The 20,417-nt window shown below is 45.1% G+C and overlaps 1 protein-coding gene across 4 annotated transcripts in view; it reads left to right on the top strand.

The window, feature by feature from the left end:
• The first annotated feature begins 643 nt into the window (after positions 1 to 643).
• Positions 644 to 20,417, top strand: part of ZNF454 (zinc finger protein 454) — a 25,389-nt gene continuing 5,615 nt past the window's right edge. The window contains exons 1-4 of one of the 4 annotated variants that reach the window (XM_025388057.1): positions 644 to 897; positions 2,099 to 2,238; positions 5,372 to 5,498; positions 5,911 to 6,000. In XM_025388057.1, the coding sequence (XP_025243842.1) occupies positions 2,206 to 2,238; positions 5,372 to 5,498; positions 5,911 to 6,000 (250 nt within the window). In that variant the 5' untranslated portion in view covers positions 644 to 897; positions 2,099 to 2,205. The remainder of the gene's footprint in view (positions 898 to 2,098; positions 2,239 to 5,371; positions 5,499 to 5,910; positions 6,001 to 20,417) is intronic. The other 3 variants (XM_025388058.1, XM_025388055.1, XM_025388056.1) reach the window with 3 other exon arrangements.

A 20,417-nucleotide genomic window follows, 5' to 3' on the forward strand; every position in this document is an offset into this window, starting at 1 on the left:
CTCTGTCCTGAGGTGCCAAGCAGGACATCCCTGCCCGACATCCTGTCCCCCCGCACCGCACACGCGTTAACGGCTGTGGCGTCTCCACCCCAGCACGCACTGGCCCGCCCGCGGGGCCAGGCTGGAAGCGTCGGCCGCTTGCCAGGCCAAGGCGCAAACCTGCCGCCTTCCAGGCCTTTTCCGCGCGGTCCCCGTCAGGAACGCGCCCGGTCGCCTCCTACTCCGTCTTCCGGACCTTCCCCGTCCTCTCTCGTCGGCGATCGGGCGTCGCTCCCCTGGACTAACCTCCCTTGTCCCATCTGCAGCTTTTCGCTGGTCTGCATCTTCCTGGGCCTTCGTGCGAGGCAGAGACCTGGTTCTAAAGCGAACGGAACGGAACGGAACCGATTCCGTAAGTTCATTCAGCTCCAGAATCCACCAGGTTCCAGATTCTGATGAGGGCGCCGAGGTCGGCGCGAAGGGGCCTCTGGGAAAGGTAGTTTCCGCGCCTAAAGCCGGGGGGCGGGGCCCTGTTCCCGCAGGCGCAAGGCAGCACGGTCGCCGCCGATTCTCCCTCTGGGAAGTGGAGTCTGGCCCGCGGAACCGCAGCAGCCCTGAGACTTGTGGGAATTCGGCTCAACGGTTCCCAGGGCAACGCGCAAGCGCAGTTCAGCTCCCGGCTGCAGACTCCAGCTCATTGTGTTCCGACTGCGATGTGGCGCTTGCGATCTCTCGCCGCCGGCAGAGGCTCCTCGAAGGGGCGACACGGGGGTGACCAGGCACGGTGGTCAAAGCCGCAGAGGGAGAGCGGGAGCGGTCGTGAGGTCGTCTGGGGAGAAGGGCGGAGGCAAAGCCGAGGAGGTGCGGTTGTGGTCCCTTCTGCAGGACGCTGATCCAATGCCCCAAACTTCCCGGAATGTATGTCTGAGATTTGATCCCAAACAGAGAGAGGGAGGACGGCCAGGGGTGGTCATCCTGGGCTTGGGGTCGAGTCTGTGAGTGCCTGTGGAGGAGATGGAGCCAGGGCCTCTGGCCTGTGTCTTGGAGCGGACTCTGAGAAGCCCCGGGTTTCCGCTCAGGTGGTAGATACGCGCCTGGCGTGGTTCCGAGGCCGGAGGCAGCCGGTGCAGCAGCCCCCGAGGGACCCGGCGAAGCGGCAGCGGCGGGAGGGAGTTGTGTGTGATTAGGGCTCCTAACCCTTCCCTCTCCCCTCCCCCAACTCACACAAACGCCGCTTCTGCCCACCCATGACTCCAGGCCACCCAAACTGGGCCCTAGAGAGTGAGAACCCTGAGGCCAGAGAAGGGTTTGCCTGAAAGGCTGCGACAGTGAAGAGCCAGCCTTCTTAGCCTCCTTTTTGAGGAGGAAGACGATGACCCTCCTTTTCCTCTTCTCCTGTCACTCCCAGATAAGGCAGCTGTTCCAAAGCCGCCGAGGGAGAGCGGAGCGGTCTTCCAATCCAATCGAACCCACACTCTGCCCTCAGTTGCCTCTGCCCATCGCTCCCACCTTTTCGGGTACATCCTGGTGGATTCTGGAGCTGAATAACTTGTTAAAGAGATAATTCTCGGCCGGGTGCGGTGGCTCACGCCTGTAATCCCAGCACTTTGGGCGGCCGAGGCGAGCTGATCACCTGAGGTCAGCAGTTCGAGACCAGCCTGGCCAATATGGTGAAATCCCGGTCTCTACTAAAAATATAAAAATTAACCGGGCGTGGTGGCAGGTGCGTGTAATCCCAGCTACTCAGGAGACTGGGGCAGGAGAATCGTTTGAACCCGGAAGGCGGAGCTTGCAGTGAGCCAAGATCATGCCATTGCTCTCCAGCCTAGGTGACAGAGCGAGACTCTGTCTCAAAAAAAAAATTCTCTTGAGATCGCCCAGTGAGGCTGAAGGGAAAGACCAGAGGATGGGTGGAAGGCATGAGATCTGGGCCTGGAACAGGCTTTCTGCAAGGAAAAGTCAATGTATAGTACCCTCTGAGGTAGGAGAGAGAATGGGGAGCAAACAGGAACTAGAACACTCACTGCCTGGGGTCCTGGCGTCCTCCCGGGTTGTGAATGCTCTCTGCCTCGCTCTGGACTGCTGTATGAGAGCTTTTGACCCAGTCCTCTCCTAATAGCAGGTGTGTAGACCCTTCTAGCCTGAGGAGTTCTGCAGGTGTGAAGCTCCACACCTGCTTCCATAGCACTTTGCCTGTCCCTAAGAGGGCTCATCGGAGAAGAAAGAATGGCTGTCAGCCACCTGCCAACCATGGGCCAGGTGAGTGGGGGTTTCTTCCCCCTAAATTGCTTTCTGGATTTGAAGAGTGTGGCATGTTTCCTTCCTCAGATCGGGAGCTTTTCTCCCAATCCAGTCCCACCCAGACACTGACCTCAGTTGCCTCTCCCCAACCACCACCCACCCCCCACCCTCATCCCATATCTGGCTCATCCTGGTGGGTGTGGGTATAACTTGCTAAAGGTTACATATATGTTACAGCTGAGACTGGAACCCAGGTTCCTGTGAAATCAAAACCTGTACTCTTTTCACTAGCAAGTAAGATTAGGGATCTGAAGTGGTAAAGGCATGTATTAGTCCCTTTTTGCCTTACTCTGAAGAAATACCTGAGGCTGGGTAATTGATAAGAAAAGAATTTTAATTGGCCCATGGCTCTGTAGGCTGTACAGGAAGCATGGTGTCAGCATCTACTTCTGATGAGGCCTTTAAAAGCTTCCAATCATAGCAGAAGGTGAAGGGGGAGCAGGTGCATCACACGGTGAGACAGCGAGCAAGAGAGAGAAGTGGGAGGTCCTAGACTCTTAAACAACTGGATCTCATGTGAACCAGCTGAGCGAGAATTCACTCATCACCAAGAGGACGGCACTAAGCCATTCACGAGGGATCTACCCCCTTGATCCAACACCCCCACCAGGCCCCACCTCCAACACTGGAGGTCACATTTCAATAGGAGATTTGGGAGGGACATACATCCAAACCATATCAGGGCAGGACCTCACACAGAGCTCAAAGAAGGGCATTGTGGGAACACTTTTTTGAGGAGGTGTGACTTACTAGACTCTTTTTCTTTTATGAAATTTGGCTTTTTTACCAATGAAATTATTCAAAAGACTATGCTTCCAAAAAGTCCTATAATTTCCTAAAACACTTGAACAGTCCTAGCATCTTTAGAATAAGATGGACTGTGCTTTGAAGGAGACAGCATTCATTTGGGCATATACATTCTGATAGATTTGGTTAAATTGTTCTAATTCCTTCACATTTAAACCTCCCCAAGGACTGGAATGTGTGGCAGGAATCACTGGAAAGGATGACCAGCTAGGTGGGAGCTCCATGTTCAACATAGCACAGCTCACCGGCTGCTCCCCTCCTCTTGGCTTCTGACTTGTCACTTGGGACCTGTCTCATGCACCACTTTTTCTGTGAAACCTGTCTCCACCCACAGTGCCAGTCTGCTGTGATATTTTCCTTCCCTAACCTTTTCCTCAAAGTCACTGTTGGTGTCATACAATTTATCTTGTGTTTATAGGCTGGCTTAATTTTGTTGCCATTCAACAGACATATGTTAGGGCTGTAAAATGTGCCAGGAATTATGATCTGGGCTACAAATACAAAGTGAACGATAAATGGTCCCTGACAAATGGGTTCATGGCTTCCGTCAAAGTGTTTCTTGACTGCCTGCCATGGGCCAAGTATCTGGGTGCAGGTAACAGAAACCTAATTCAGACTGCCTTAGGCAGAAGCAGGCACTTATTGGAAAGATATGGAGGTGTTTCCCCAAATGCAAAGGCGAAGACACAACTGGATGTTGACTATGGAAGTGGGGTCTACAATAACCTGAGAGTCCTTTCTCATGGACCTTTGGTTCCTTCTCTGGGCTTCTGCTTACCTCTTCTTTCTCAGTGAACACCAGCTCCCTTAACTTCTCAGCCAACTGGGAAGACAAGAGCTGTAATAGCCACTGGATTTTACATGCTAGGTCAGGTTTCGGGTACACCTGTGTGTCAGGACAGAGACTTTCCTCTGTGACCCCATCTCAGAGTTTCTATGAAAGGGACTAGTTCTAATCAGAAGGAACAAGGTCCTATTGTGTAGAATGACTAGTTCCATGGGACCCGTGTGTGTATGCACATATGCACACCTGTGCATGCGTGTGTGTGTGTTGAGGGTGTGTGTCACAGGGTGTGTGGGGGTATTTGTATGTGTGTGTGGGTGTGTTCGGGTGTGTGTGTGTGTTTGGGTGTGTTCAGGTGTGGGTGTGCTTGCGTGTGTGTCGTGTGTGTTGGTCTGTGGGGGGATGTGTAGGGGTGTGTCTTTGTATGTGAGTTTGTGTGTCTCTGTGTGTGTCTCTATGTATGTGGGGGGTATGGGTATGTGTTGTGTGTATGTGTGTGTGCACTTGTGTGTGTCTGTGTGTGTTGGTGTTTGTATGTGTATGTGGGTGTATGGATATGGGTGTGTGTGCACGTGTGTCTCTGTGTTTGTGTGTGCCTCTGTGTGAGTTTATGTGTGTTTGTATGTGGGGGGGGGTATGGATATGGGTGTGTGCGCTTTGTGTGTGTGAATGTTGGGGGTGTGTGTTGTGTTTGTGTGTGTGGAGAGGTATGGGTGTGTATGTGTGTGTGCTTTGTGTGTAGGGAGTGTGGGTATGGGTGTGTATGTGTTTGTAGGTGTGTGTGTGTGTGCATGCTTGTGTATGTGTCTCGGGTGTGTGTGTATGGGTGTGTGTGTGTGTGTATGTGGAAGGGTGTGGGTGTGTGTGTGGNGTGTGTGGGGAGGGGTGTGTGTGTATGTACACCCTGAAGAAAAGCCGGAGTTGCTGAGCAGCCGCAGATAGGTGTTGAGTACGTGGGCCGTGTTCCAGATGTGGGGAACGCCAGGAGACGTGGAGACAGACAGCCCACATCTTGGAGTTAACAGTCCCGTGGGGGAGACAGAGTAAACCAAACATCACAATAAATTGGGGCAGTGTCTAGATGGGTCCTCATAGACAACTGCAGGAGCCATCAGGGAAGGCTGCGCTGAGCAAGCAGTGTCTATGCTGAGACCTGCATAGGATTTAGTCCCCTGGGGTGAGGGGAGAGGCAGGGCTAGGCGGTGTGAGGGAGATGGAGAAAATGTTCTGGGCTGAATGGATGGCAAGTTGGAAGTCCCAGTGCTGAGGAAGCCTATCTTCACCACCACATATGTTTCTTCAGAGTGGGGAGCAACGTCTAGTCCAAAGCTAGGCCCCTAGGAGACCCTGAAGAGTGATTAACTTGCCACGGAACGCCAGCTCCCTGTGTGCCAGCAGTCCTGTAAATCTCCACAAGCTTCTAGAGGCTGCCAGTCTCTTTTCTAGAGAACCATGTACATGGGTAGCCCCTGGTCAAGGAGAATGAATTTGCTGTTGCAGGAATCGGTGACCTTCAAGGATGTGGCTGTACTCTTCACCCAGGAAGAGTGGGGGCAGCTGAGCCCAGCCCAGAGGGCCCTGTACAGGGACGTGATGCTGGAGAACTACAGCAACCTGGTCTCACTGGGTAAGTGGGACCCCTGCAAGGTTTCTCTTCACTTTTGGGGATCTCTTTAGGACCTTTCCATTGACACCATATAGAAGATTCGGTTGGACCAAATGAGGACGCTGTCTTCAACGGTGCTATTGATACTTACCTGTCCTTGGTGTCCTGGGCACAGGCCTCTTTTGGAGTCCACTGCGGGTGCCTCAAAAGTGACTAGGGTCAAACGCTTTCTTTCTGGCAAGGAGAGGAACATGGGAACAGATTGTGTCAGGCCTCAGTCATCTTTTCCTCCCGCTGGGAACACACCTGGCCCTGGGCTTTCCTATCAAGTCCTCTTTTCCAGCAAGTTCTGAGGACCAGGCTTTGTCTTTGCAATGATTTTTATCTCTTGTATAAACAGATGTGGTTTATTTTTGTCTCCCCTTAAAAACAGGACTCTTAGGACCCAAACCAGATATGTTTTCCCAGCTAGAGAAAAGGGAAGTGTGGATGCCAGAGGATACCCCTGGAGGCTTCTGTCTTGGTAAGAATCATGTGTGTGGGAGACACCGGGAGGAGCCCTGCTGGGTAGGGAAGGCTCCGTAGGGAAGGCAGTGAGGCTCACAAATGCACCAGTCTGTGAATTGAGAAAAGAGCCTCTTTCACCTTTGTTCACCTTAATACCTTGTTACTACATTTATTCTAGCCTGCACTGCCAAAATGTAGCAGGCCTGGACCCTCCCAGCAATGATTTTTCTTCTCTCCCTCTTTGGCACAGATTAGTAGAGTCTCTGGTCTAGAAAAGACTCAACTTCATCTGGGCAGTTCTCCCCACAGCCCATTCCTGGGTGTCCTGTTCAGCATCTGACAGTGCAGTCTGTGCCTGCCCTCTCTCATGAGGAACCACAGCATGGCAGCTTCTGGTCTTAGGAGCCAGTGTTCGTGTGCCTGCTAGGTATCTCCTCCAGCTACACGTTGTACTTTCCTCAGCTACCTCCATATGTGTTTGCCCACGTGGATTCTTTCTCTTCCGCGTTTTGCCGGCCATCGTTGGCTGCGAGTGCCATGGAGACCAGGTTTGTTGTATATTTTGCTGTGTTGCTCACACCTATCTCGGTGCTTGGCACCTAGTAAGTAGCACAGATTTGTTGCCTGGGGATACAAAAGACATGACAGTTGGGTGATGGTTACTTGTCTTGAGGAGCTCATTGTATCTGGTGGCTTAAGGGCAGTGATGTGTTTTGCTCCCTTAATCCCCAGTATTCTAGAGTGCTTAGTGCCTTACCCCAGACTGTAGCGGTTCACTATCAGCTAGCATTTTGCAGAGTGTCATGTATTTTTACAAACCTTTTGTTACAGATTTTCCACAGTAACCCAGTGTAGTAGGCAGGAATTTATATCCTACAATAAATAACTCTGTACCTGGAATATCTAGAACCCAATCTGTTATGGAAATTAAATATCTTTTTTTTTCTTTTTTTTTTTTGAGACGGAGCCTCCCTCTGTCGCCCAGGCTGGAGTGCAGTGGTGCAATCTCAGCTCACTGCAACCTCTGCCGCTTGGGTTCGAACAATTCTCCTGCCTCAGCTTCCCGAGTAGCTGGGACTACAGGCTTGCGCCACCATGCCTGGCTAATTTTTGTATTTTTAGTAAAGATGGGGTTTCACCATGTTGGCCAGGCTGGTCTCGAATTCCTGACCTCAAGTGATCCACCCACCTCAGCCTCCCAGAGTGCTGGGATTACAGGCATGAACCACCTCACCTGGCCAGAAATTAAACATCTTAATTCTAAAACTCACTTGGCAAAAAACTTTTAAAAATATATCCAATGGCGGCCAGGCGCGGTGGCTCAAGCCTGTAATCCCAGCACTTTGGGAGGCCGAGGCGGGTGGATCACTAGGTCAGGAGATCGAGACCATCCTGGCTAACATGGTGAAACCCCGTCTCTACTAAAAATACAAAAAACTAGCCGGGCGAGGTGGCGGGCGCCTGTAGTCCCAGCTACTTGGAGGCTGAGGCCGGAGAATGGCGTGAACCCGGGAGGCGGAGCTTGCAGTGAGCCGAGATTGCGCCACTGCACTCCAGCCTGGGCGACACAGCGAGACTCCGTCTCAAAAAAAAAAAAAAATATATATATATATATATATCCAATGGCATTCTGAATAATCTATGAATCTGTATGTTCCATTACCAAACTAAGGCATTTTAAATATTTTATTCTGTATTATGCAAATAGTCTTATAACAAAAATGGAGGCAATTAAAAGAAATTCATCCACAGTTCTACCACCTTGGCATCACTGTTTTTACCTAAATCATTCAATCATCCATTCATTCATGATTCAAGGAGTCTGATTCTTCATTGCACCCTTGAGAGAGGAGTATGGAGGGAGGTGAAGAAGACTTTTGTGCCTACAGAGATTTCATAGTCAGGTGTGGGTGATGACATGAAAGTACAGCCAGCGACAGTTGAGTGTACCCGGGCCCCTCCCCACACTCTGTTTCCATAGTCATGATTTCTGAGTTTCCTGGAGATGCAGCACTGAGGCTGGTTTGTGAAGGATGATTAGCAGTTAGCCAGTCAGACATCAAAGAAGACTTAATTTGTGACTCAAGAAAGTTTTATAGCTTTTCCATTTCCTATTAAAATTTTATGTGTATATATAATTTATGTAAATTTAAATATATATTTTATATAAATTATTCCGTGAATTTATTTATATTTAAATAATAAATTTAATGTATAATTTATATAAATTATATGTGTGTGTATATGTGTGTGTATATATATTTTTTAAGACACAGTCCCCTTCTGTTACCAGGCTGGAGTGCAGTGGTGTAATCATGGCTGTCTGCAACGTTGAACCTCCTGGGCTCAAGTGATTCTCTTGCCTCAGGCTCCTAAATAGCTGAGACTATAGGTGCCTACCACTGCCTGGCTACTTTTTATTTATTTTTTATTTTTTATTTTATTTGAGATGTCACCCAGGCTGGAGTGCAGTGGTGCAGTCTCGGCTCACTGCAACCTCCGTCTCCCAGGATCAAGTGATTCTCCTGCCTCAGCCTCCCAAGTAGCTGGGATTACAGGCACACGCCATCTCGCCCAGCTAATTTTTTGTATTTTTACTAGAGATGAGGTTTTGTCATGTTGGCCAGGCTGGTCTCAAACTCGTGACCTCAGGTGATCCGCCCCCCTCAGCCTCCCAAAGTGCTGGGATGACAGGTGTGAGCCACTGTGCCTGGTCTTTTTTTTTAGTATTTTGCCCAGGCTGATCTCAAACTCTGGACTTCAATCTCCTGCCTCAGCCTCCTAATAAAGTTATATTTTTAAAAAATAGATCTTCTATTTTGTTTTTTGTCCACTGGGAGTTTCTGCTGTAAAGAAGTGCTGGTCATTTCCAAATAACTAGTATTGTCACTTGTCAGTTCCTAGTTCATATTGTTACTTTCTAATTCATATTCATTCTCAAAATATTTGTTGGATTCATTTTTAGTTTTTTTCTCTTATTTCTGTTTCATTTCTTTTTGTTTGTTTGTTGTTGTTGTTGTTTGAGATGGAGTCTCGCTCTGTCACCAGGCTGGAGTACAGTGGCACAATCTCGGTTCACTGCAACCACTACCTCCCGGGTTCAAGCGATTCTCCTACCTCAGCCTCCCAAGTAGCTGGGATTACAGGTGTGCACCACCATGCCCAGCTAATTTTTGTATTTTTAGTAGAGATGGGGTTTCACCATGTTGGCCAGGATGGTCTTGATCTCTTGACCTCGTGATTCGCCCACCTCGGCCTCCCAAAGTGCTGGGATTACAGGCGTGAGCCACGGCGCCCGGCCTCTGTTTCATTTCTTAATGACTGGCTAAGACATCAAAGACCATAGAACACTGATAATAGGTTTTCAAGGAATTTGATCTAGAAATTTTCCATTGTTGCACTAATTAGTCATGGTTTAGAATACACACTTTTCGTGTGTGTGGAGACAAGGTCTCAGTATGTTGCCCAGGCTGGTCTCGAACTCCTGGGCTCAAGTGATCCGCCAGCCTCAGCCTCCCAAAGTTCTGGGATTACAGGTGTGAGCCACCGTGTCTGGCTGACACTTATTTTTAATCATACTAAGAAAAAGTCCTTGGTAAATACCTTTCCTTCTTAGTTTTTCTATTCTCTGTGCCATGAGCTAGGGGAAGGGGAGAAAGCTGACATTTGAGCACCTGTGGATCAGCACCCTGCTGAGAAATTTGGAGGGATTTGTGTTCGCTTCCCCTTTTAATCCTTACAACCTGTGAGGCAAGGATGACTGACTCCACTTCGCAGAAAATGGAGCCTCAACTGCTGAATTAAGTTGGACTGATGTAATGCTGCTATTAAGAGGCAAGTCAGGGTTAGCATGAAGCCAGCAGGAGATTCATCCAGCCCTTCAAGTGTTGCACTTTCTTCCCTTCTCCAAAATTGTTTTAATTACATATAAATTGTTTACTCACCAAACGTAAAGAAAACTGATTCCTTAAGGCCAGGCGCGGTGGCTCACGCCTGTAATCCTAGCACTTTGGGAGGCTGATGCGGGTGGATCATGAGGTCAGGAGATCGAGACCATCCTGGCTAACACAGTGAAACCTCATCTCTATTAAAAATACAAAAAACTAGCCGGGCGTGGTGGCAGGTGCCTGTGGTCCCAGCTACTCAGGAGGCTGAGGCAGGAGAATGGCGTGAACCCGGGAGGCGGAGCTTGCAGTGAGCCGAGATGGAGCCACTGCACTCCAGCCTGGGCGACAGAGTAAGACGCTGTCTCAAAAAAATAAATAAATAAAAAAGAAAACTGATTCCTTAATTGAGGAGTAGCTAATACCTTTTATAATTTCTTCCTTATTTATTAATCTGTTGAGGTTTATTTTTGCTACATCAATTGTATGTTTTACTGTTTAGCTTTATCTTTTTTGAGTTATAAAATGTATTAGATTACAACTATGTATTATCTATGATGTTAACATTGTATATTATGTCCTCTTATTTCCAATTTTATCTGAACTTTTTTTTCTTAAATTTGCTTAGAATTTCTTTTAAAGAACCATTTCTTTTTTTTCTTTTTTTTTTTTTTGAGACAGAGTCTCACTCTGTCGCCCAGGCTGGAGTGCAGTGGCGTGATCTTGGCTCACTACAGCCTCAGCCTCCTGGGTTCAAGCAATTCTGCCTCAGCCTCCTGAGTAGCTGGGATTACAGGTGCGTGCTACCACGCCCGGCTAATTTTTGTATTTTTAGCAGAGATGGGGTTTCACCATGTTGACCAGGATGGTCTCCATCTCCTGACCTCGTAATCCTCTCATCTCGGCCTCCCAAAGTGCTGGGATTACAGGCATGAGCCACCACGCCTGGCCTTAAAGAGCTGTTTCTTATTTATTGCTCTTACATGTAATTTCTACACACACCATTATCATTTCTTTGTTTCACTATAAAATAATTTTTTTTTTTTTTTTTTGAGAGGGAGTCTCACTCTGTCACCCAGGCTGGAGTACAGTGGCACAATCTCGGCTCACTGCAAGCTCCGCCTCCCAGGTTCAGACCATTCTCCTGCCTCAGCCTCCTGAGTAACTGGGATTACAGGCGCCCGCCACCACGCCTGGCTAATTTTTTGTATTTTTAGTAGAGACGGAGTTTCATTGTGTTAGCCAGGATGGTCTGATCTCCCCACCTCCTGATCCGCCCGCCTCAGCTTCCCAAAGTGCTGGGATTACAGGCGTGAGCCACCGTGCCCGGCCAAAATAAATGTATTTTGAATATTGTACATCATGTATACACATGTATACATCATGTATACACAGCCCTTGTTTGGGAGTTTCTTTGCGGGTATTCATAGATGTAGAGGTACTAGATTTAAGGGTATATGCTCCTTCAACTTTACTAGATATTCGCAGATTGATCATCAAATTAGTTGTTCCAAATTATACTAACAGTTGATGCAAATTCCTGTTACTTAACATCCCTGCCCAAATTTGGAACTATCAGAGTTTTAAAAACTTCTGTTAGTCTTATTCCTGAGAAATGGTATCTTGTGGTTTTTATTTACGTTTCCTTCATTACCAGTGAGGTTGAACATCTTTTCATATACTTACTGATTATTTACTTTTTGTGACTTACACATTCCTATTCTTTGCCCATTTTTCTATGACAGTTTCTTTTTGTATTCATTCATAGGAGCTCTGTCTGTATTTAGGAATCTGCTTTATCAGTTAATCAGTGAATGTCCGTTATCCAGTCCATAGCTTACCGTGTCTCTTTCTTTATGAACAGAAGTTCTTATCTGATGAAGTAAAATATATCGGTATTCGTCTTTATGATACTTGTTCTTAGTGCTTTCTGTGTCCTGTTTAAATCATCTTTTCTACCCTTTGATCCATGAGGAAAGGACTTTGTCTTGTTTGCTCTTGTATCTTGGGCAATACTAGGTCTCAGTATGTATTTGCTGAATAAGTTCATTTCTAATAATTTTTACCTTTTTCTTTTTTTTTTCTGTGTGTTGTCAAAAGTTTGTCTTTTTTAATAGACTTTTAAATGAATAAACATGTGACTTTGCTGATCCTTTCTATTTTTGTTTATTTTATTAATTTTTGTTCTTCACTGTTTCCTTGAACTTTTTGGAGTTTATTCTGTTTTTCCCCCTTTTTCTTTCTTTTAAGCATTTAGTTTTAATTGAAGTAATACAGGCATTTAATGAAATTCTATGAGGTTTGTAGTGAACAATGGTGGCTCTTCCCCCCACTTCCCCTTTTTGCCCTCTCTAGAAGTAGCCACTCTCTCTTCTTTTAGCTGATTATTTGATATATTTGCTTCCATTTCTCCAAGTGACATGTTTGTGTTGCTACCTCTTGACTTTTCAGTTTTAGACAGTATGTATTGAATTCTTTCTATACAAAGTGAGGCTTAAACTCGGCCCCGGCCCCTTCAACAACTCCTGCTTATTGGATTTCCATTCGCCGTCCTCCCAGTTGTAGTGTAGCTTTGACTTCGTCAATAGTCAGGGTTGACATTCTTAAACATTAGTCATAACTGAACTGTGTAGGAAATTATGACAACTTTTGCTTTCCTAAGCAATGTATTCCTAGAGTTCATTAGTTCTTAGTTGAGTTTATATTGATCATTAATTTGATCTCAGTCCTTCTCTCATTGTCTTCATCTTTTCTGGAGCCTTCTGATCTCCATTCTAGATGGCTCGGCCTTCTGCAGCTGGTGCCCAGCTGGCATCCTGAGAATCCCCTTCTATCCTGGGCCGTTCACTGTGCTGTTCACTGTGTCCTGTGTCTTCTTTCATGGTTTGCTCTCTCCTTTTGGTGGCACACATCTCCTTGTAGCTTCCTCAGGAAGAATGCGAGGAAATACATGTTTTCTACCCTGTTAGCTTGTCTGTAGATGTCTTTTTCTCTCCCTGACACTTTATGGATCATTTGACTGGAAAGAATTCAGCACTGGGAATCATTTTCCTTCAGAAATTTCACATTACTCCATTGTTTTCTGAACCTCAGGCTGCTGTTAAGAAATCCAAAATCACAGCCGGGTTCGGTGGCTCACGCCTGTAATCCCAGCACTTTGGGAGGCCGAGATGGGCAGATCACGAGGTCAGGAGATCGAGACCATCCTGGCGAGCATGGTGAAACCCCATCTCTACTAAAAATATAAAAAATAAGCCGGGCGTGGTGGCAGGCGCCTGTAATCACAGCTACTCGGGAGGCTGAGGCAGGAGAATGGCGTGAACCCGGGAGGTGGAGCTTGCAGTGAGCTGAGATCGTGCCACTGCCCTCCAGCCTGGGTGACAAAGTGAGATTCCATCTCAAAAAAAAAAAAAAGAAATCCGAAATCGCTCTGTTTCTTAATTATTTGTAACCTGTTTTTCCTCTCTGAAAACTTGCAAGATCTTCTCATTTACTCCAGTGATCTTAAATTTCCTGATGTTCCCTGCCGTGGATCTATTTTTATCCACCAAGCATTGGTGAGCCTTTGACTGAGCATTTAGTGAAACTTTCCATCTAAAATTCCCACCCAGCCAGGCATGTTGGCTCACACCTGTAATCCCAGCACTTTGGGAGGCCGAGGCAGGTGGATCACTTGAAGTCAGGAGTTCGACACCAGCCTGGCCAACGTGGTGAAACCCCATCTCTATTAAAAATACAAAAATTAGCTGGGTGTGGTGGCGGGAGCCTGTAATCCCAGCTACTCGGGAGGCTGAGGCACAAGAATCGCTTGAACCCGGGAGGCGGTGGTTGCAGTGAGCTGAGATTGCACCACTGCACTCCAGCCTGACTGGAGTGCCCGGCTGGACAACAGTTGGGCAACAGAGTGAAGCTGCGTCTCAAAAAATAAAAATAAATAAGTAAAATAAAATTCCTGCCCATTGGCATTAGGACATTTTCTCTATTATTGTTTGATTTCCACTTTCAGTTTTTTTTTCTTTTTCTCTTTGTGGAATACTTGATACTAATAATGGACACCCTGGACTGGTCTCTAATTTTCTTACTATTGAAATTCTCATCTTTTATGCTCTTGTGTACGTGCTTTTTGTCAGGTTTCCACAACTTTGTCTGCCAACTCTTCTGCTGAGGTTTTTAAAAATAATTCTTACTCAGCTTCATCGAATTACAATTACATGGAATAAAATTCACCAATTTGAAGTATAAAATTTGATTAGTTTCAACAAATTTATACAATTTGTACCCATCACCAAGTCAAGGAAAATAACATTTTTCTTTTTTCTTTTTTTTTTTTTTTTTGAGACGAAGTCTCCCTGTGTTGCCCAGGCTGGAGTGCAGTGATGCAATCTCGGCTCACTGCAAGCTCCACCTCCTGGGTTCACGCCATTCTCCTGCCTCAGCCTCCCCAGCAGCTGGGACTACAGGTGCCCGCCACTGCGCCCAGCTAATTTTTTGAATTTTTAGTAGAGACGGAGTTTCACCGTGTTAGCCAGGATGGTCTCGATCTCCTGACCTCGTGATCCACCCGCCTCGGCCTCCCAAAGTGCTGGGATTACAGGCGTGAGCCACCGCGCCCAGCCGATAACATTTTTCTTATCCCCCAAAGTTCTGTCTTACTCCTTGGCTGTTAATTCTCTCCCCTGCCCACAGCTCCTGCCAGCGACTAACCTACTTACTGCCACTGCGAGTGCCCCTCTCCAGGATTTCATGTGAATGGAGTTGCACAGTGCATGCTCTTTCTGTCTGACTTCTTCACTGGCATGATGTCTTTGACGTTCATTCCTGTTGTTTCACATGTCAGCAGTTCCTTGCCATTGCTGAGTAGCCTCCCACGGTATGGATGTACCACGGTTTGCTCGTCCGTTCATCACTGGTGAGGATTTGAGTTGCTTTCCGTTTTGGGCTACAGCCACTGTGAACATTCTTGTGTAAGTTTCTGTGGACATGCTTTTTTGTAGGCATATGTTCTCACTGGGGTAGTTGCCTAGGAGTAGGATTGCTGGTTGTATACTAAGTGTGTGTTTAACTCTGTCATAAACTGTGAAACTATTTTCAAAGCAACCATTCCATTTTGTATTCCCATGGCTATGTATATGGGATCTGGTTTCTTATTGCACTGGTTAGGACCTCCCGCACAAAGCTGAGTAGCAGCTGTAGTGGGGGGGCTTTGCCTTCTTCCCTATCTTAGTGGGAAAGCATTCAGCCTTTCACCGTTGAGTATGATGTTAGCACTAGGCTTTTCGTAGATGCTCTTCATCAGATTGAGGAAGTTTATGCCCATTTCTGGTTTGAAGTGAGAGTTTTATCACAAAAATATACTAAATTTTTGTCAAACGTTTTTCTCAAACCTTAAGATGATGCTGTCGTTGATAAAAGGAATTACATTGGTTTTTAAGGAGCAAGTCAAAGCTGTATTTCTGGGACAAGTATAACTTAGTCTTGACTTACTTATCCTTTTTAAGTATTGCTGAATTGAATTTGTGAACATTTTGTTAAAGAGTTTGCATTGATATTCATGAGCGATATTAGTCTATAGCTTCCTTTCCTTATAACCTCTCTGTCTCTGGTCTCAGAGTAACGTTAGTCTTACAAAATGAATTGGAAATTTCTCCTTCTGTTTTCTGGGAAAATTTGTGTCAAAATGCTGTTATTTCTTTATTAAATATTTGGCAGAACCAGTGAAGTCTTCTGGGCCAGGAGCAGAGACTTGTGGGACAGTTTTAAACAGCAAATTCAGGTTCGGTGGCTTTCTTGTCTTCGGTGGCTCACAGACTGTAGCCACAGCCTTCTGAAACACTGACCTCTATCCCCTCAATTTATCGAGACCCCTGAGCTCTGTTTTGGTCCTATGCTGTGACCTGGAGTCTGCTCCAGGGACTAAACTGGGGCATCCATAGGTCTTACCTAGCTTGTTTTCCTTCTCTCAGGGACCACTGTCCTCCACCACCATTTGTCATTTACCTTGAAACAGTCATTTCATACTTTGTTCTGGTTTTCTAATTGTTTACAAAAGGAACTCTCTATTTCGTTTTTGAATTCTCTAATCATTTTTAATTTCCAAGAACTCTTGTTTCTCTGAATATTGTGAATATTGCCTGTTTCAAAAATAAGCTCTTATTACTGTTTTACAGCTAAAATATCTTACATTTAAAGAGAATGATTTTCAAAAACATTTTCTTCTCCCATCATTGGATCCATTTTCTCTAGTTTTCTGTTTGATGCTTTTGGTATTTCTTTCTTGTGAGAGGCTTTCCTCAGCTAGCTAGTAATCCCTCATTGCCTACCCAGTTAGACAGCGGGAAGACTAATGTCCTTTTTGGAAGTTCTGGGTAAGTGGGGCTTCAGTCTTCAACACAGTTCTCCAACCCCAAGCATCTTCAATCCAGAGCAACTTTGTTTTGCTCTCCTGAAAACAAACAAACAAACAAAAAAAAGCAAGCCTCCAGTCTTTTGCCACATTGAGAAAGGGCAAATCCCCCAGTTCCCTTGAGTTGGGAAGAGGACCTGGGCACCTAAGGGCAGGGTAAACTGACCTTAAACCAGTCTTTATTTTTTTTTATTTATTTTTATTTTATTTTGTTTTATTTTATTTTATTTTTTTTTTTTTTTTTTTGAGACGGAGTCTCGCTCTGTCGCCCAGGCTGGAGTGCAGTGGCCGGATCTCAGCTCACTGCAAGCTCCGCCTCCCGGGTTCACGCCATTCTCCTGCCTCAGCCTCCCGAGTAGCTGGGACTACAGGCGCCACCACTACACCCGGCTAATTTTTGTATTTTTAGTAGAGACGGGGTTTCACTGTGTTGACCAGGATGGTCTCGATCTCTTGACCTCGTGATCCACCCGCCTCGGCTTCCCAAAGTGCTGGGATTACAGGCGTGAGCCACCACGCCCAGCCCAATCTTTCTTATTTTATTCATCCTAACTTCCACTTCGAGATGAAATTGATGGGACCAATTCTTGAAACTTGTGGTGATTGAGGAGTGAATTAGTCTAGTGTTTGGTCCCTCCCTGGGTGTGACCCTCTTGACTACATTATAAAGGAGACTTGGAACATATTACTTACATGCCACTTCAAGCCCTACATTAAGTATTATAACACCATCTTTTTTTTTTTTTTAATATGGACCAGTGCAGGTAGGGATATGGCTCCTTAATTCAGCCTGCCCTGGAGTGACCTGGGCCCCAGTGAGTGTGCCTGAGTTGCTCACACCAGAGTGCAGAGTGCTCTTTCGTGCTGCAGGCTAGGTCAGTGCCAGTAAGTCTCGTCTTACTGAACTGGATTAATTCGCACCTCAATTAATTTTCAGTGTGGTCAAACCAGGATGCATTTGATGCCCCTCTTCATAAACTCTTTTTGAAGATGAGTGTTATTATGTAATATAAAATATTTTAAAAGTCAAATAATTACCCTCAAAAAATATTTTAAGTCATGTATTCTCTTATATATAGACGTTATGTTTTAATAGATGTCAGTATCCAATAGCTGATAGAAAAGAAAGCTAGAAACTGGTGTTTTTATTGATTATTTTTGAAAGCCATCTCCCAGATTTTTTAAAGCAAACTTTTTTTGAAGTTTATACAGAAACTGTTTTCTGTATACATCTGTATACAAAAAGTACATAGATCATAAATGTCCAACTCAGTGAATTCTTACTGTTTAAATATATCTGCATAGTCAGCACTCATATCAAGAAATATAACATTACCAGCACCCCTTATAACCACCCAGTCCCCTTGCAGTTTCTTTTGTCGTAAAGGTAACAGTTACTCTGGTGACAGATTTGTTTTGCCTGTTTGTAAACTTTAAATCATACAGTATGTACTCTTTCATGTCTGGTTTCTTGCTTTCAACAGTATGTTTGAGATTCATCCTTGTTGTCACTTGGAGCAATAGTTGGTTCGTTCTCATTGCTGTATAATGTTTAGCCATATAAACCTGTCATTATTTGTACATTTTACTGTTGCTAGACATTTGGTTCATTTCTAGCTTAGAGCTATTACAAATAGTACCATTATGAACATTTCTTAGAAATGTTTAGAAATTAGAAAATATTAGGTACACATTTTCCTTGATTAAATAGCTAGGAGTACTATGATTATGCATATGCAAACTGTAACAGACATAGCCACATGGTTTTCTGAAGTGGTTATACTAATTTATACTCCTACCAGCGAAATGCAGGGTTTCCATATCATCTCTCATACATTTAGTATTATCTTTACAATGTTTTTTCTACCATTCTAGAGGATGGATGGTTATAACTGAAGTTGATCTTCTTCTTTTTCGTATTTCGATGCCCTGTCTTGTAAAGTAACATCTTTGCCCCAGCGTCTGTTTTGTTGTCTGATCTTTTGTTCCTGGCTTACAGGCCTGTGTATTAGAATGTAGAATCCTGTCATATATGTGCATTGCAAACGGCATCTCCCACTCTGGATAATGACGCCATCTGATAAATACAAATTCTGAATTTTCAGACACCTGAATTCATCAGAGATCTTTTTTTTTTTTTTTTCCTGCCTATGGTTAGCGCTTTTTGTGTTCTATTTAGGACATCTTAAGCCCGTGAAGATCTGTTTTCCTGTAGTAGCTCTAGTATTTTGTCTTAAGTACTTAGGTCTACAGTCTATATGGAAGATTGATACTCATTGTTTTCTGTAGAGGTGTCCGGTTGACCCAGGATCATTTGCTGAAAAGCCCATCTTTCCCCCATCGTACTGCACTGTCACCTCTGCCATATATGAGGTGACTGCATGTCCGTGGGTCTGATTCTGGGTTCTATAGTCTGTTCCATGGGTCTGTTTGTGTACACATTTGTTCTGGACTCTATTCTCTTTCATTCTTTGTATCTAATCTTGTGCCAACACAACATTGCTTTAATTACTCTAGCATTATAGTAAGCCTTACACTTGCTGATGTAAATTCTCCAGTTTTGTCCTTTCCTCTTAGAATTTTAGAATTGGCTATTCAATTTTCACAAAATTCCTGCTGAAATTTTGATAAGAATTGGGCTGAAAGTGTAGATTAATGGGGGACAATTGAGAATTTGAAGTCAAATGTGTTTATTGGGTTGTTGAGATCATTTTTTTTTTTGGAGACAGAATCTCGCTGTCACCCAGGCTGGAGTGCAGTGAAAATGATCTCGGCTTGCTGCAAGCTCCGCCTCCCAGGTTCACACCATTCTCCTGCCTCAGCCTTCTGAGTAGCTGAGACTACAGTCGCCGCCACCACGCCCGGCTAATTTTTTGTATTTTTAGTAGAGACAGGTTTTCACCATGTTAGTCAGGATAGTCTCAATCTCCTGACCTCATGATCTACCTGCCTCTGCCTCCCAAAGTGCTGGGATTACAGGTGTGAGCCACAACGCCTGGCCCCCTTTTTCTCTTTTACTATTGTTTTTTCTTCTTTTCTTTTTTCTTTTCTTTTTTTTTTTTTTTGAGACAAGTTCTTGCTCTGTTGCCCAGGCTGGAGTGCAGTGGTGTGATCATAGTTTACTGCAACCTTGAACTCCTGGGCTCAGGTGATCCTCCCGCCTCAGCCTCCTGAGTAGCTGGGACTACAGGAACACATCACCACGCCTGGCTGACTTAAAATTTTTTGTAGAGATAAGGTTTCACCATATCGCCCAGGCAGGTCTTGGACTCCTAGACTCAAGTGGTCCTCCTGCCTTAGCCTCCCAAAGTACTGGGATTACAAGCATGAGCCATTACGCCCAGCCCATTCCTTTTCTTTTTTTTTTTTGAAACGTAGTTTCACTCTTGTTGCCCAGGCTGGAGTGCAATGGAACGATCTTGGCTCACCGCAACTTCCACCTCCTGGGTTCAAGGGATTCTCCTGCCTCAGCCTCCTGAGTAGTTGGGATTATAGGCATGCACCACCACGCCTGGCTAATTTTGTATTTTTAGTAGAGGTGGGGTTTCTCCTTGTTGGTCAGGCTGGTCTCAAACTCCTGACCTCAGGTGATCCACCTGCCTTGGCCTCCCAAAGTGCTGGGATTACAGGCGTGAGCCACCACACCTGGCCAGCCCATTCCTTTTTTTAATGGTTTGATTTCTGAATCATTGAGGGTGCCATATGAACATATTTCACTGTGATTATTGCTTTATCTATTTTTCCTTTTTATTCTGTTTTTCATTTATACATTTTTAAAGTTATGTTGTGTGCATACAAATGAAAATTTGTTGTATGTTCCTGGAGAATTGACCCTTTTGTCTATATAAAATACTTTAAAGTCTATTTTCTCAAATACTGTGTGATTTGTCTGTTATTAGTATGGATATAGTACCTTTCTTTTACAAGATATATCCTTTTTAATTCTTTTATTATTTCAGTGTCTACATTTTTGGTATTTCTTTTCTAAGTGATATTCAATTATGTTTTATTTGTTTATCCAGTCTCACAATCTTTTTTTTTTTTTTTTTTTTTTTTGGATGGGTTTTTTTTTTTTTCGCGTTTCGTGTGCGAGTTGGGTGGGTTTCTGCCCCCTTCACCCTCTTCTTCCAAGTTGTAAGCGGTTCT

The sequence above is a fragment of the Theropithecus gelada genome, chromosome 6 (assembly GCF_003255815.1).
Source record: "Theropithecus gelada isolate Dixy chromosome 6, Tgel_1.0, whole genome shotgun sequence".
NCBI lineage: Eukaryota > Metazoa > Chordata > Mammalia > Primates > Cercopithecidae > Theropithecus > Theropithecus gelada.